Source organism: Rhyacophila brunnea, unplaced genomic scaffold (genome assembly GCF_057557595.1).
Source record: "Rhyacophila brunnea isolate RB1 unplaced genomic scaffold, BYU_Rbru_1.0 scaffold_11, whole genome shotgun sequence".
NCBI lineage: Eukaryota > Metazoa > Arthropoda > Insecta > Trichoptera > Rhyacophilidae > Rhyacophila > Rhyacophila brunnea.
In genome coordinates this window covers 15,251,755-15,269,244 of record NW_028232763.1, presented here as the reverse complement: position 1 = coordinate 15,269,244, position 17,490 = coordinate 15,251,755, and the positions used below count along the sequence as shown (strand labels likewise).

At 34.2% G+C, this 17,490-nt stretch overlaps 1 protein-coding gene across 4 annotated transcripts in view; it reads right to left on the bottom strand.

Annotated features, from left to right (window-relative positions):
- Window positions 1–17,490, bottom strand: part of jvl (javelin-like) — a 479,502-nt gene that overhangs the window by 50,131 nt on the left and 411,881 nt on the right. For all 4 annotated transcript variants that reach the window (XM_085959311.1, XM_085959299.1, XM_085959314.1 and 1 more), the window contains exons 2-3: window positions 8,587–8,712; window positions 5,598–6,653 (exon numbers count right to left, since the gene is read on the bottom strand). In XM_085959311.1, the coding sequence (XP_085815437.1) occupies window positions 5,598–6,653; window positions 8,587–8,712 (1,182 nt within the window). The remainder of the gene's footprint in view (window positions 1–5,597; window positions 6,654–8,586; window positions 8,713–17,490) is intronic.

The window sequence follows — 17,490 nt, the reverse complement described above, 5'->3', positions numbered from 1 at the left end:
ATCCACGCTGAAAATTCCTAACAATATGTACTTATATGCAATTGCTAAATTGGATTGCGATAGTTATTGATTTAACTCAAATTCAGTAGGTACGTATTGTTAAATAAATGCTACATTCCTAAAGCGTGTGTATTATGCATTGAAACATAGTAAAATGTTAAATATTTTTGTTCAGACCCAGTACCCAGTGTTAGAAAATATGGTTGGTTGACACTAGACACGTATCAAAATAAAACTATTGTATGCCAAAGGGAAAGGAAAACAATTCGAAACAATTGCATCCTTAAATTTTTATTTGGAAGGTTTTCCTTGTAGATATTTTCTTATCGTGCAAATTTTCCTTATATGAGTGAACTTATTTAGAATTAGTAGCATATTATATATTTCTCTTTTCTTAAGATATACCTATAGGTAATATATATAATAATACTGTGTCGACTTGTGTAGCAATATATAATAGTATAATATCAATTAAATGTTTTAGAATTGATCTTTTCCTTGTGACCGCAGAATTAAATTTAAATGTATAAGTAATATAATTAAACATCATTTATGTAAATTGAATATATGGTACGAATTCGTTTCAGATATATTATATACTATCTTTAGAAATTATACACAATACGGGTTGGTACAAAGAAAACCTTTCACTATTGCAGTATTGATTAAATATTTGTTTTATTAAGATTTAACAATGCCAATATTTCCAATTATACTGACAATCATATAATGAATAAATTAATGAGATAATAATACAATTGCAATTAAAGTATGAACTCAAAGTCTAAAGATTATGCCATTATAAAAATAAACAATTTTGATAACGGTTGCATTTTGTTTATGGGATCTATTACATTACAATAAATATTTAAACTAGAATAATATAATTCAATACTTATTTCAACTGAAGCCTTTCTCCCCCTCCTGTTTTCTTCTTCTACTAGGCATAGAGCTACGGTAGTGATTTTATCTTGAGAGTTTGATTGTTTTTAATGAATAAAAAAACTTTTTAACACTACAACAGGCCGTGCCGCCGCCCAATGACAGTAGTGTAGTGAAACAATCACATAAAACTCCCAAGCTTTAAGAAAATCTGTTAATTATATGATGAGCTTCCCCATCAGAAGCCAGTGCCTTACGCCATAGCGAATTTTAAATACATTCAACAGGTTAAATTTTACTTCTAAAACACGTTGGGTTGAACTTCTTGCTGGGCCGGAAGTAGATCACATAAGCCCGTTTATCATGTTGTTAATACCAGTGGTAAAGGGTGGAGGTAAGCGGTGAAGATTTGACATAACTAGTGCACAATAAACTTTGTCACTCGTACATGATCTAAGAATATACATTTCAGATGGTGCCGGTTAGTTTTCAAAATTCAATTAAACCCTGCGTAAATCAAACCATCACAACGGAGGTAAGCTGTGGAGCTCCGACAAAAATCGTATACACTTTGTCAGTCATACTTAATTGATTTAAGAGTATAAATTGCAGATGGTGTTGGTTAGTTTTTTTAGAATTATTTAAAGCTTAAACCAAACCAAATAATAGATAAAAAAAATCTGCCACAAATTTCGGATTTCCACAGCCAATTCATACAACCCTTCGCCACTGATTTATATCCACAGCCATATTCGGTTATTCTAACCGTGTTTATATGGAAATTTATGGAAACTAGATGAAACTTTTTACGGATAATAATAAGGTAGGTACCTACGATTTTAAACATGAATATGGGTTGTCATAATCAAAAAACAAATCAAACACAATAATACAATACTCAGGTATAATTTTATCTTATTCGTGTGACCTAAAGAATATGTGGGTAGGTACATGAAACGGTACCAATAGATGCAATATAACAAGTCGCTACGAAGCTTCACATCTCAGTTGTTAATTTATTACGTTGAACTATAGCAACTACTTAACCCGTAACCCCGATAAACTAACGCATATTATAAGAACAACATGTAAGATGTCTATTGCCTGCATAACGATGCACTTTGCTTTTCACTAACAGTATTACGTGCTGTAAATTGGATCGATGAACTGTTCCGCTGCATTCCTTGCATTATTGCATTCAATTAACATAGTACGTATATAAGAAGCTCAATAAGAATTAGAATTATAGAGACCAAACGAATACATACATCGATAATATAGTTTTATACTTACGGAAACTACTAACAATTTCCAAGTGTTGAGATAATAACGCATTTACGTGTAAAGACGTCTTGTCTTTATAATTCAGTAAACTATTCAATGTGCCATAAAATCGAATAGGCCTTTTTGGGTAGATTCCTTATTGTTCCTTAATTTTCATTGACAAAATAAATTAAAATCGCATTACCCTCAAAAAATCGAGGGTTTATAATTTAATTGCATTTTTTTATCGCCACTATCTTAGAACAAAGTTTTTTTTGAGTAGCGTCCGTATTTAATTAATTCTAGAGTATCGATATTGTCACAGAACAGACAAATAAGATATAAATATAAAAACCATCGCTATGGACCAAGGTTTTGAAGCAGGGTATTTTACGACGGTCAGGCCATAATATGAACCCAAATATTGAACGTGCGTTACATTTGCGTGGCAAACTTTAATGGATAATATTATGATACAGACGTAACTGTGGAAATCACATATTCTTTAACACGTGTTAAAGTTTATCCCATATTTTTCCACACTCGAAATCCTTTGCCCGCCATATCACCCCCAGTAGGGTAAGCCAGTTCCCATATTTTTTATAGTAAACTGATACCTACCTAACACAATCTATTATGGTTTGAGTTCCAAGTCTTAACTAAATCATGAATGAGAAGAAATCAAGAACTAAAAAGGAGTTAATTTTACAATTACAATTTTTACTGCAATTATTATTTTTTAATTGCTTAATTTATATTTACACTTTATACACATTATTTAAAAACTTGTTTAGTTGAGTTCAATTTGTTCACACCTAGTTAGTAAGTATATGGTTTGAAAAATTAAAAAATGCACCCATGTATTTATATTCGAGCACAAATTAATCAAAATAATATTTCCTATGGGTGGAAGGTATAGAAAAATGTTTTCGACCACTGTCTTACAGCATGCCCACATAAATTAGTTGAAAGCTTATTTAATTGAGTTCAATTTGTTCACCCGCAGTATATGGTTTAAAAATAAAAAATAAAAAATGTACCTAGTCATATTTGAACAAAAACTATTTCTTATGGGTGTGTTAAGTTAAGTTCAATTTGTTCAATTTGTATGGGAGCGAAAATTAATCATACATTTCCTAGAGGGTATGCATGGAAAACTGTTGGGAACCACAAATAATTACTGCAACGTGCCCGCATATTGTATTATATTATGCATAGTTGAAAAATAATTAGCTTTTTCAATAAGGGTAATTATTGCAAAATTTAATTGAAGGAGTGACCTGATAGAAGCAAATGGCGGAATGGTTTTTAATTCAAAATTACCTAAACACTAATTGGATTGATGCTTTTTACAATATGTAAGTATATAAAAAACAGGCTTTGTTTTATTTAATGTGAAGGCTTTGGTAAGTTGCCATGTCGCTTAAAGCGTTAATGCATACTGCAGTTCAATTGGCCAGCGGACGCCTGTCCCATTTATTAAACTGTGAGTGGAAATAACAAAGTCAATTGATGTGTATTTATCATCGTTTGAATGGCTTCATTTAGCACACAATCAAAATAATTGACAAAACTAATTCGCCCCCAAAAATACAATTTTATTTTCGGTAGCTAGCCAATACGCAATTCTGAATCTAATATTAATATTTGCATTCTTCGTCATACTAGGGCACGTGAGATATGCGAGCGGTTAACTACGGCAGGTCCAAGTTTGGTTATCATTATCGCCATTTTAAAATTTCGTTCTTCATTCTCTAAAGTCCAGGGAACTCAGAAATAACAGGAACTGAAATACGTAACGGGTGTGGAGTAACAGGCAACCGATCTCAAGTAAGGAAGAATATGGGATAAACTTAAACACGTGCCAAAAATGCGCTTGTCCTTCGTTCTGACAACTGCTCTCGGTTTATGCACTGACGCGTATTCAATATTGGTGTATTTGAAGGTTGAAATATACACTATTGCACGTCTATAATGTGTGGTTCATTTTCGTAGGACACTCATACATTCAAAACCCTGCGTCAAAATGTAGTGTATTTGGGAATAGCTTATCGGAATTTTAATTATTAATCTGTTCTGTGTTTATAACACAACAAATAGTAATATCTCATAATGGCTATAATAACAAAGAAAAAAATGTATTTATAAGTTAAGAAATCCGTCATGGGCATGGAAAAAACTAAACCCCGAAAAATATTTTAAAACAGGAAAGAACACGAAGATAATACAAAGTACCCAACAGTTCAATAAAAAATCTAAATAAATAAATGTAATTAATATTTAAAAATCTATATAATATTTAGGTACTAAGTATAACATTCTTATCCGAATGGAACAAAAAATAAAACCTACCATACCTAATCAACCTGTACCTATTGAATATTAATCGATAGAGTCAAAACTACTTCTAAAAATCAATAAGAATTTAAAACTACATTTCTTGCTTATTAATATTGCTATCTCATTAGCTGAATAAACTAAACAGCAACTGTGTAAACAAACCGATAGTTTTCAATAACAATTCATTATTTTTAAATCAGAATATGTATATACTTACTGCCATTGTAGAATGTATTGTGACACCTGTGTATACATACAATAGCGATAAATAGGGGTTGTACCAGTGTTGACATACCGATTATTAATAGTTCGAAGGTCCAAAAAATAGTGTTTCCAAATAAAACTATTTAGGTACAGAACATTTTTCATTTTGAATCCTGGAAAATTGTAGTACATACCTATTTTTGACATATTTGAGAAGAAGTGTTGTTAATATTGGATAGTACATATTATATAATAATTACCTATTACAAAAGATTAATGTGATTGTGCTTGTGCATTCAACATAATATGAAATCAAGTCGAAACGGATTAGAATTATCCCTGGTTGGATAACACCAAGTGAAAGTTTCAGTTGCAATTTGCAATTATTGAGGTAATTAAAACAGATGAGACATTTCAGAACAAAAAAGTGGTTGTGCTAACTCATGGTAGTTATGTATCCACTAACACCATCTTTTTGTGACGGCACCCTTGTGGACGCTCCCCGCGTGCCATCGATAAGAAAACGGATTCCCCACGCATTTCTGTTTACGCTTACGCCGGTTTCTCAGAATCCATTCATCTTCATTTGAACTGTGAATAGTGTTTTTGAATTCAGTTCTCGGACTTCCCTGTCGAACCAAAAAATACTTCTGCACACGGGCGGTGTAATCAAACATAAGTACATATTAATACTATAAGTAATTTCTACTGTGCCTCAAAAAATCCGTTTGTTTAATCAGTGTTCATCCTGAAGCAACAACCAACCAAAAACATTCCACCCTTTCTCCTGCGAATACTCTCCTAATTCGTCCGGAGCCGAAAAGAACGGTTTGTTACTACTTATATCTGAACATGATTTTGCAGATCAGCTAATACATAGTGAAGGACATACAAAAGTTGTCCCTTACCTGGTTGTGAACTGTGGATGCAAGGAGATGTCTTTGAAGCTCAATATGATCACTTTCCTGTAGGATGGCCGCGATCTTCCTGGAGTCAGGAGTTTTCACTTTCAAATTTCGCACCGGAGTGTTCATCACTCTGTCCAATTTACCGAGGTCTCTTTCTGACACTACACCCACTTCACAAGGAGACACCCCACCGCCCCCGCTCCTCCGCGGGCGGACGGGGGTCTTAGGAGACACTTCCACCGGAGTCACTGGCGCGAACACTGAATTTCTAAACATAGGCGAATGTCTCATTGGACCCGGCGCTGTAGGCCGCGAGGGATAATCTAAGGATCTATGGTCATCGCGGTCAAGGTCCGAATCACCAGTCAGCCGCAGCGTTGTTGGAGATTCTAAGCAGCTCTCTGCGCGAAGTCTTTCAACTTCTACGCGCCCTGCCAAAGCTTCGGCTTCTGCTTCGGCTAGCCTATCCAATAACAAGTCTCTTTCTCTACGTAAAGCTGCTAATTCTTGGGGAGATCCAACTGCTAGAGTTCGTCTGAATTCTTCTGCTGGGTCGATGTCGTCACGTAACGCATTCAAACTAGATGATCTACGATCTCCTAAAGATCCACGGAGCGCTTCTACTTCCTCTCTCAGTCGACATCCTCTGTCTTGGATTACGTCAAGCAATTGCCAGAGTTCGTCTTCGTATGCTGTAGGTTGTCTAGTGGGCGGAGCAGCTGAGCTGTGTGCTTCTTTGCTAGAAGACGTTTCGGTACTGAACCCCGAGTCTTGCACGACACTGTGAGCTCCCTCGCTTTTGCCGGGTAGTTTGCTGTGACTGTCGCTCCGGTTGCGCGGGAGAGATGATGAGTCTGTCTCTCTGGGTGGAATTTTCCGGCGGACCCGGACGCCGGGCTCCCAGTCGCGGCGGACGGCACTGCCGACCTGCGCGACGACACTTCCACCGACGCCTCCCACCGAGACGCCGCTCGCCAGCTTGGAACGCAGGTTGGGGAACGTCTCGATGACGAGGTCGCGGAACTCGAGGAGGGCGCCCACCTCATTCTGGAGCTCCTGAAACCACACCGACAACATAACATTAATACCACATATTACACAAAAACAAACAAAACCAACTTTTAAACTTCTCACACCGAAGGTTTAATAGGATATGATTTTTAAAATATAGCATGACAGATGTTTATTTTATAGTTAGGCAGTTGATCTATTAGCAGACATGCTGCTTACTGACTCGAAAGTTTCAATCAGAATTAAGAAATAAAATGAATATGGTATCTTATCGACTAATCGATACCAAAGGTTGTTCAAGCGATAAAGAAAAATTACGCGATACGAATGCCTTTCTATTAATGTAGGTACATATTAATATAACATTCATGCAACAATATTTGTTATCGGCAAGTTTTGCTTGTGAACGAATATTATTCGATAATGACTAAAACTGATACTAAGTAGTAAGTACATACACATGTTTGTAATTTCTAAAATAATTACGAAACGCAAATAGAAAACAGAATAATAGAGATACTAAGATGTAATTTAATAAACGCGTTGATCATCAACAGCTTTATTAAGTCTAAAGAAAACATATTACATAAAAATAACTCTCGTAAAATAGATAAGTAATTGAAAACATCATTAGTTTGGACAAATTTGTTGAGTCATTGATTAGAACGCATGATGGATAGTAACTTGATGAAGTCATATAACCAGAAGCTGTATTTTCTAAATTTAATGAATTTATGTAATTATACAATAAAATGTATTTAAAAACACAATAAAATATATTATCAGTGTCATCAAATTTAGTTTCTGACATATTATGTACCTATTACTAAATGAATTCATTTCCAAGAAAATATCATATCGGCATAGGAAATAAAAAGTACTCATGTCATAATATCCTACCATCCAAGTGCATTGGGTGTGGGCACAGGCGAACACAATTGATTACAGGTTTCAGATATATAATTCTACTCGTAATTAGCAGATCTATAAGTCACTAGCCATGAGTATAGATAGATGAAGAAGACAGGTAATTTAAATAAAGGTTTGTATTAGGCACATTTGTGTGACTATGTAGTGCGACTAATTAATTGTCACAAGGGCAGAGGAATAGAGAAGAAAAATGCTAGTTTAATTTAAATGACAATAATTGTACCTGCAGCTTTATTCCAACCTACCGCAAATGTTCCAAACATGGTTGTATTCGCGATAAATGATATCAGTGATATCACTATCCAACCCGTGTTCGAATCCGCGAATTATGATGCGAATCGAGATGTTTGTCGCGAGTAGGTACCTACTACCCGAGACCTCTATATGGCGTGATACACAGAACTTAATTCTGTGTTCCCGGCGTGATATTACATTTAGACGTCTTACCGTCAAATAGTATATATAAATTGTATTAATTACATTGTAAATAATGTTTAAAAGATACTTACGATTCATATAAACTAGTTTCATAAATGTTTCGTCTAGAATTGCGAAGTTTAGATTATTTTTTAATCGCTTCGAAATAAACAATGATTTTATAATGTAAAATGTAATGTAAGTGGTTAGATTTTTATACAGTAAGTATCGTTTTAATTATACAAGTATTCCTTCTTTTTGACATACTAGAACTAGGGTGAGAGATATAATATGGAGATAATAATGTTACCACAGTAGTAAATCGTCTATCATCTGTAAATATATTGTGATTTTATAATTTAGAGCGCATGCGCATTACAAAAATATTTAGGTAAGTAAACAATTTATTAAACTGCGCAAATTTATTAAACTGGAGAGAAATTGCGCAACTATTTTACCCTGTAGCGTAAACTGTGGATTCCCTTGCGATTCAAGTTGCGCTGAGTAACAAAGGTGATAACTACTCGCTAATCTCTTCGAGGTAGATTGACCTCGCGGTGGGTATGAAGAATAAAGCTGCAGGAGCATAATATAATTAAGTAAAGGTTTTAGATATGTATTATATTCCTACCTGTAGTGCCACTAATGACTTGGCCTGCTCGCTGAGGAGGTAGTGGAAGTTGGCTGGCGGGGAGCGCAATTGCAGGCACTCCATACCAGAGCCCGAACCGCCGCCACTTGAGCTGTCGCCGTTCGCCTGAAACAAGAAAACATACAAAATTACTATCAAATGTCAGAAACCATCACAGAAAAAAATCAATAAGAGGTAACTAATATTATTATTTCACAAGGACTATGGTAATAATAATCTGGAAAGGCAGGAAAAATGGGAATACCTTCGTATAATATCTAACAGCCAAAATTGGGTAGCAACTAAATGTCAATAAATACGACACACCTACTGATAAAGGCTAAGATATACGGCGATGCAAATCAACGCAGAGCTTACTTGATTCCAAATATATCTAATTAGAATCAAGCAAAAACGACCACAGTTTGCATAAATTAGTCTTAGTCTTAGACGTAAGAGATTCTTCTGACACTTGCTTATACACCAATCAAAGGGAGTGACGGACGGTGATTTTAAACATTATTGAGATTGGCGTTCACTAAAAAAATCTACCGCATTTAAAGGATAAGTATAAATATTTAAAATTCTCATGAATTGGACGACATTTTCTTGTTGTTATTGTACGGAGTGCTGTGCACTTATATGGTGTTTCAACAGCTGCCACTGGTCCGGAGCATAGATTGATTGAAAATTAGGTAACCTTTGCCATGTTTACTAATTGATGTCGTTGGACGTTATTGTCCGTTATGAAAAAGAACAATATAAGGTAGAACCCTGTAGCAGTGATCAAAATTAGCTGAAATTCTCTGGCAAACTATTTATTTAACGTAATCTGAAACTCCAATAATTAATTGAAAGCATCGTCACAATATTGTATATAAAAAGAGTATTATATAAGCATAAAATACTATTCCAAGTTTTCATAGTCAGATAAAAGGTTTCAAATATATTATGATGTATGTATAGTTTATTTTTCCGAACACATATTGCAGAATTCGAAAAAAAGAGAGACATGGGCTCTAGAGGAACAAGGGCCAATTATATAAAACCAATTTGTTCATAGATTTCTATAATAATTAATCAATTATAATAATGTTGGTAATTATTTAGGTTTTTCGTAAAGCCATAATTGAGAAAAACGATAGTGAAAACGCATGATGATAATCACGAAGAAAACAAATATTATTATGAAGAAAATACTTTCATATTAACATTTCATCACTTCGTGTCTAACACAATAATTGCTATTAATTATTATAGACTACGAATATATACACAAGCTACCTATCATATTAGTCAGTAGCTATGGACAGTTAATTGTTTGTAGGTATAGGAAACATTTTCGATCGTATAATGCACGTGGCATAATATTGTAAAAATGTAATATGGTATGGATAAGTAGGTAAAATAATAATATAGCGTGGTAAATCGTACTACTGGATAAATAATTACTGTTGCAAGACTTTCTAGCCGCCATAAACTTTATTACAAAAGACATTTTCTTTACTTTACCATCGACATACAATCTAAAGTAAGTCGGCAGAACAAAAGATGGCGTTACGTAAGGCAGCGAAACAGATTAATTATGGTTTCCATACTGTTATGAAAAACAAGCAAAAAACGGAAAATTGTCTCATTTCTAACGATGTTTATGATACATTTGGGTTTATTTGTTCATTGTAATGAAGTTGAATATTGGAATGGTTTGAAATGTCTGTATGCGAGCCGTACAAGATCAGTATTAGGTACTGTCAGTATCATCAATATTGACAGTAATAATGCACGTGTAAGAAGGAGGAATGATGGAATAAACTGACGAATATTCGAATATTTAAATATTTGGCCATCAGTATTGCCAGTAGATACTATTTTAATAATAATATTATGTTCCTTGCCAGTTTTTCATCCATTTTCTACGATTCACTAGTTTACTGGAAATTGATAGCACTAAAACTAATTAAACTGAATATTCATTCAGAGACCATAATATACTAATATACTGGCAGTGCTGTTGGGAAATTAATTACTAGGTAATACAAAATAGCAGTAGGTACAATTAAAAAAAAAACTTTATGACAATTGAATGTTCTTTAACCCATTTAAATCGTTATAACCTCACAATTATTTTAATTTAATAAATACACGTTAAAAGTAATATTTTTGAAATATAAATATCAGTGGATCGTGTAAATTCAATAAACGGAAGCCATTTTCGTGAATACTGTCAGTATTACTGTCTGTATATTGACGTGTGAAACTGATTCGCTGCGGATCTTTTAATTAATATTTAATTACCACATTTAAATAACATGCTAATTATATCTAATGGCCACCTGATGGCAACGCACCAGTTGCGTTGGACGCAGTGAATGGGTCTGATTAATGGCTAAAAAGTAACCAGCTATTTCGGTTGTAAAACCATTATCACCAGATTTACCCTGGGTCGAATCACCATTCTGGTAAAAATTTAATAAATAATTAATAAGTGAGTAAAAGTAGATTTTTTTATTTAACATAAAAAAAGTTCACGTTATGGAGGTAGACAATAAAAAAAAGCAAACAGAGAAGGTCTACTGGTAACATAATAAATTATTAATTAATAATTAATTATTAACTTTCACAGCAGAATAATATTAATGTTTTGAAAAATTAATTTATCATAAATCAAGCCGCTAATTAAATTAAAAAAAAGATTATTAATTATAGTATTAATGATCATTGTTTCCGTATTTCTGTTTTTTTTTGTTTGTACTGAAGCAGAACAAATATGCAACATATAATTTTATTTTATTAAAGTGATATTCATAATAAAACCACACCTACCTATACAATCTCCATGGCATTTTTATATATGGATGAGTTATACGTAACGTGACCATTTTTTTTTTCCTCAAACGGCACATCAACTAATTTTTAGGTAATAGTATGGGTATTCAAGAAAACGCATATTTCTTCATAGTTTTTATTTGTTAATGAAAAGAACAGGAATGAACACGTGAAAATAAATAATTTGCGAGGTCTTATATTTTCTGAAGAACAAATTACATATTGTTTGGTTTTGATTTCAAATAAGAATGAAATCCTTGGCAGAACTTCTGAAAAATTACTTTGGTAATTAACATTGCTCAGAACTGCGACTTGCAACTGTGTTTTTTCTATAGATTTTTATGATTTTTCGCGCCTTTTTTTGAAATTGTTACCGTGGGTTGCTCTCTTTCTAAAAACGGGACATTTCGGCGCCCCGAAGCTGTGCTTGGGGGCAACGGTATAGCCCAGTAGCTACTTCTCAAACTGGGAGGCGCGAAATATTTCAGTATTTCAAGAAAAAATCATAAAAACGTGATTAATATCTCGCATTAAACAGAGCAACTTCTTTGCAATACAACTCGATGAATCTCTTGATATTACAAACTACACACATTAATGGTTTTTGTAAGATATCAGTATTGTTCCTAAATTCATGACGATTTGGTTTTCTGTAGGAAACTTCCACCACAATCTAGAAAATCATGATGTACCTAAATGAAGCTATAATAATAATTAATGGTAAATAAAGTAGGTACTGTTGGTCACTAAGACTAAAATTTTTGGGGAGGGGAGCCTTGGGTTTTTCTTTCTGATTTCAGGGACCGTGGTATAAAAAAGTTTGGAAAGCACGGGACGGGAAAAACGGGACGATGTTCACGTTAGTTATACATGATTATAGTAACTCTTTCACATTCGTTTAACAGTAAAGGTAGGTAGGTAGCTACTTATTTACCTGCCACACCAATATGGGACATAAAATAGATACTTACAAAAATAAAATAGGCACCTATATGAATGCGTAAAAATTACATTAGTAGCGTAACTAAATAGTTAGGTACCACAAAGCAAATATAACTTTTAGATAAAAAAAAAATATTATTACATATTTATAACTTTATAACTAGTTAGGTACTTATCAGTTTTTTGAAATGTAGAGAATGTTTTGATTGGTAAACGGTTATGCGGTTTTATTTTTTGATTGACTTCAAAGCCGCACAAGTGAAAGATTCTTACTACAAGCTGATTGAATTCACTCTCTTCGGTAATTTCTGATCGATTGTTATTTCAATTTAACTCCAGTTTAAAAGTGATACTTTAACTTTAAATACTGCGGTTAGTTTGGTTCTCTCACATAATAGATTGTTGCATATTTTTGTTGTTAGTCTACTCTACACTCTACGCAGATGAGTTCGCACATAATTCAACACCTACTAAATTATGTAATACCTTCTCGATGTACCTACAGCTTACTAGACCTCTCCTTGATGTCTCCACCTCCACCCTTCTCGATTCTGAGTAGTACGTTGCCACGTAGAGTTCCTACTTCATAACATTGCACTCCCGGCTCTAGGATGAAAATGATGTAGGTACTTATATAATATTAGTCCCACCGCGCTTGTTTACTCTCTTTTTAGATCCTGCGCGTTGCGATATCGCAGCGAACGCAGCGTTAACCGGCTCTCACATCAAAACACGTCCGCCTGCAACGTTTTCAATACGTCGATGTGACGTCATCGTTATTCACAAAACACACGTTGCCAAATGGAGCCCCACAGAATGGTCGAATGAGACTGTTTAGTTTAAAAAACATTTGTTGTTGCAATCGACAAGTTGCACGCTTCTCGGGCTGCGAATCGAAGACGCCAGGACGCATACAAACACATACGAATTGGTAATTCCTGTACGGGCTCGCCGATTGCCGCATTTAAATATCTATACGTTGCAAAGGTTAGGTGCGACTGTCGCTAGATCGACGATTTTTGGAAGGTTTGATTTATGGCTGTGCGACAGACGGGGGGGTATAGATGTGAGAGTCGGCTTAGACCCCTGCTCACCTATCACTCAGCCGCAGGAAATTTACAAGCCAGTCGGTTCGGTATGCCTGCGCGGGGTATAAATGGGTAAGACAGGTCCTAGTAGAAGGACTTCTTGCTATAATAGTAAGGTGATCCGGATGCACTGAAAAAAATGATACCTGGCCTACCTACTTATTGCTTTTGTGTTATTGGCTTGTTGGTATGTAATGGTTTAATCGCTGCTATCGTACAATAGTTAAAATAAGAAATCAAAGCCTGACAAAAGTCAACCCCTAAAGCAACTACTTAACAATAATGTAATTCTATCACTGTCTCCGCTATTGCCTGGGGAAATATTTATCACGTCATTATCACGTATGAAAAATCTAACAAGATAATAATATACTTAATATAACAGATTGTTAAAAATATACCATGCACTTTAATTAATACAATTATCAAATCTGTTTGTAATGGATTACTCTCGTAGGATAACTTACTAAAAGTAGACTACGTCTGAAGTAGAGATTCCGTCAGCGGGTAAAGCATAAAACTAGTCTACGTACATATTATGTATAATATGCTGTAGGTACTACGCAAATAAAATTAGTATAATATACCAATGGCGCAGATAAATTTTATATTACAATATAATATTATCAGTAACAGATTAAAAGACGCATCGATACGTAATATTATAATGGAATTGTTGGCAATGAGAAAACACCAGTATTGCATAAGAAATGTTAAAATAAGAAGGAATACAAGTCCCCTGGAACGATGGGTTAAACAAGTTTAGCGGAAGTACGCGGCAACGACAGACCAAGGGCTGAGAATAGTGGAGGCAGCGAGAAGAGGCCTTCATCCAACCTAGGTTACACCACTACCCGTCATGTATGTACAGCCGTGGATATGCACGGCCGCCTTACATGACGCTATAGACATTTCTGAAAGAAGTGATTTTAAGTGCTCATTCCGTGCCGAGACGGAGCAGCATGGGACTGATACTGAAACAATGCACCGTAGAGCTTAAAGAAGGAAGTTAAAAAAGAGAAAAAAATGGAATGGCTCTGCTGACGTTAAGCGCCCTTCTGCATACTGGGTGTCACGAGTTGAAATGGATGCCTTCATCCAAACATGGATGGAGAGAAAATAGGATGATGATTGACATTGATTACAATTATTTTGGGCACATAGCGATAAATGCGATAAATGCGAACGCCGGGCAAAAACATTGACCCAAGCGAAACGGTCTCTACAATATGACGGAGTTTTCCCAGAACGTGTAGCCGATGGCTATGTAATTTGGCGGAAATCTGAAGATCGTAGACGTGTTTAGTTACATACAATAATGCAATAAAAGAACGGGTAACATTGTCGCGTTCATGCCATATGCACATTAGAGATAACGCTCGGAGATAAATCATTAAGTTTTTGGCAAAATGTCGGGTCATTCAGAATCAAGTTCATTTTGGACGGATAGTTCAAGAAATTCCGTGTGAATTCTGTATCTACTAGCAAACAATAGCGCAATGACTATTTATATGACGTTTCCAATAGGGATTGCAATACCGGTATTCATTGTTACCGAAATACCGGTTATATATATATGTTTAAATACTGGTATTAAGAAAGCCGAGAAATTGCAAAAACAATTTACCTATTAAAATGACTGAATCATCCAACAAAATGAAATAACAAAAAAATTACGACATATTTTTTTACTTTGGTTTTGGACCTAATACAAATTTTCGGGTACAGCTTTAAAAAAGCTTTCGGTATTGAAAAATAGCTTTCTCGTCTGAAACTGAGCTGAGCTCGGAATGAAATTTGTCAATTTTAGCGGTAAAGTTGTCAGCAATGAAAGAAAACTGGTATTGATATTGCAATCCCTAATTTCAAATACATGAACCAAGTTGAAAACAGATTCCATAATTCTGCCGAGAAGTTAGTGCACATTTTGTAATAAAATAATCGGGTTTTATGTAAAGAATAGTCTCTGTGATACTAGGAAAGTAGGTATACTTAATGTTTGAAATTAAAAAAATAAAATAAACAGAGACTAGTGAAGTGAATAAAAGTGTGATGTGTAATTATTTTTATGTATTTTCTTCACACCTATGTTAAAAATAATTTTTATAGAAATGTGACGGGAGTCACATGTTACTACTTGACTATGGAGTGTCGTAGCCCGAAAAAGGTTTCGAATTAATGGTTTATTGAATGCGACAGACGTTGTCGATAAAATTACAAAATTATAACAATCTAACAATATCACGGTAACTTTTATATACTATGTAATATTCGATAAAATGGTGAATAAATATGTGAATAAAATCGAGGAGAGAATGTGTGAATAAAAATATAAATTGTAGAAATTGCAAGTTAAAGGTAGAGCATGATTAGATTTAAGCGTGAATAGTAAAATCGGATAATTGAATTATTCAGGGCCATGAGATCGCGCTGACAATTGTATGTGATTAACAGAGAACTAGCATCTATAGAATATAATAAAAAAAGGAATTTAAATGGACTAAGAAAACTATGTATAAAAGATACTTATAAGTGTGTGATAAAATTGAATTGATAAAAAGGGCGCCAAGTGCTGTCTAAGTGTGTACATAATTAAATACCATGTAAATAAAGAAAACACTAGATTTAGAGATACAATAGTTGTTTATTATAGGCAAAAAAAACATTAAATTTATTTTGACAAGTATAACAATTGAAATTAAGGAGACTCGGTGATCTTTTTTATACGAAGACATGCTAATCTACAAAAAAAACATTATAAATAAAAATAATAGGGTACTCATCTGCTCTGCATCCCTTCAAATTGTAGACACTGAATTTTAGAAATTAATGTCAATAAAAGTTCAATAAAGTGAAAGAAAAACTGATTTTTATGTGGCCGGCATCCGTCCGGCCATGTACAAAAAGTAGGTTAAGTTGAAAGATCCATCCAGTTGAGAAGTCAGGGTAAAAGTGAACGAGATCGATAAAGGTGCAACCCTCCTGTCCGCCAAAGTACAAGTAGGTATCAGCTCCGGCCGCAGGGTGGGGGTTTGTGTGAAAGAGAATCGCTCTTGCCTCCTCTTCTATCGGTGAGAATTTACCTACTCTCAAATTACGTATAGGTACGTATCCACAACGTGACAACACCCCTTTTCCACTCAAAGAAAAAAGATTGAACTCCTCCTAGGGTTTCCATTGGCAGTCAGCTGTTCATGGTGTGACTTATCGTGGTTGAATTTGCCCACAGCTCGTCAGCATCTCGACCATTGAAGTTCAGTTGCCTCTGCCAGAGTAGCTAAGTAGTAGACCATCGTGTGAGACACTGACCCAAGATCAGTAGTGGAGAGTAGTTCCTCATCTTGCAGACTGGTTTGTTCCAAGGGCTTGTCTTTCTTCGAAAATCTTTGAGCATCGTTTGAGAAAAACATTTAGACGGTTTGTTCACTTTGGATTCTTTTCACTTAAGGAAATTTCGTTCCTTATTTTTTTCACTAAAGGAAATTACGTTCCTTGTTTTCACTTTCACTGAATGATTCTTCAAAGGTAAAATTGTCATTTTCACGTTGAGAAAAAAAAAATCTTGATGTTGATGATAATGATAGCAAATACCAGAAAGTAAAATTGATCACGAAGTCTCAAAAAGTCTCAGAAAAAATAATAATAAAATTATACAGTAAATATACAAAAATTCAAAAACTTATGCTAAACAATACCAATACAATTTATACATGTTGTTAGTCTGCCAGCATAGCAAATAAAAAAATGGTTGTAAGTTTTCAAATAGAAAACATTTGCAAAAGATGATAAATGATTCGTCAATAATAAAAAGCTTTATGAAGAACAAGCAAAGATAAAATTAAAGCGTAGTAATAAGTTATCAAATAAATGAAAGAAAAAGATACATAAGCAATTTAAAATAACATCTATCAGTATGTCCATTTCCAAATTAAAAAAACTACCAGCAAAAAAAATACTATTTTTAATTTAGTCTTCAGTTTAATACCGTTACGTGATATCGAGAACATTAATTAATTTATCTTTAAGCTCGCCATAATTTATGACATTC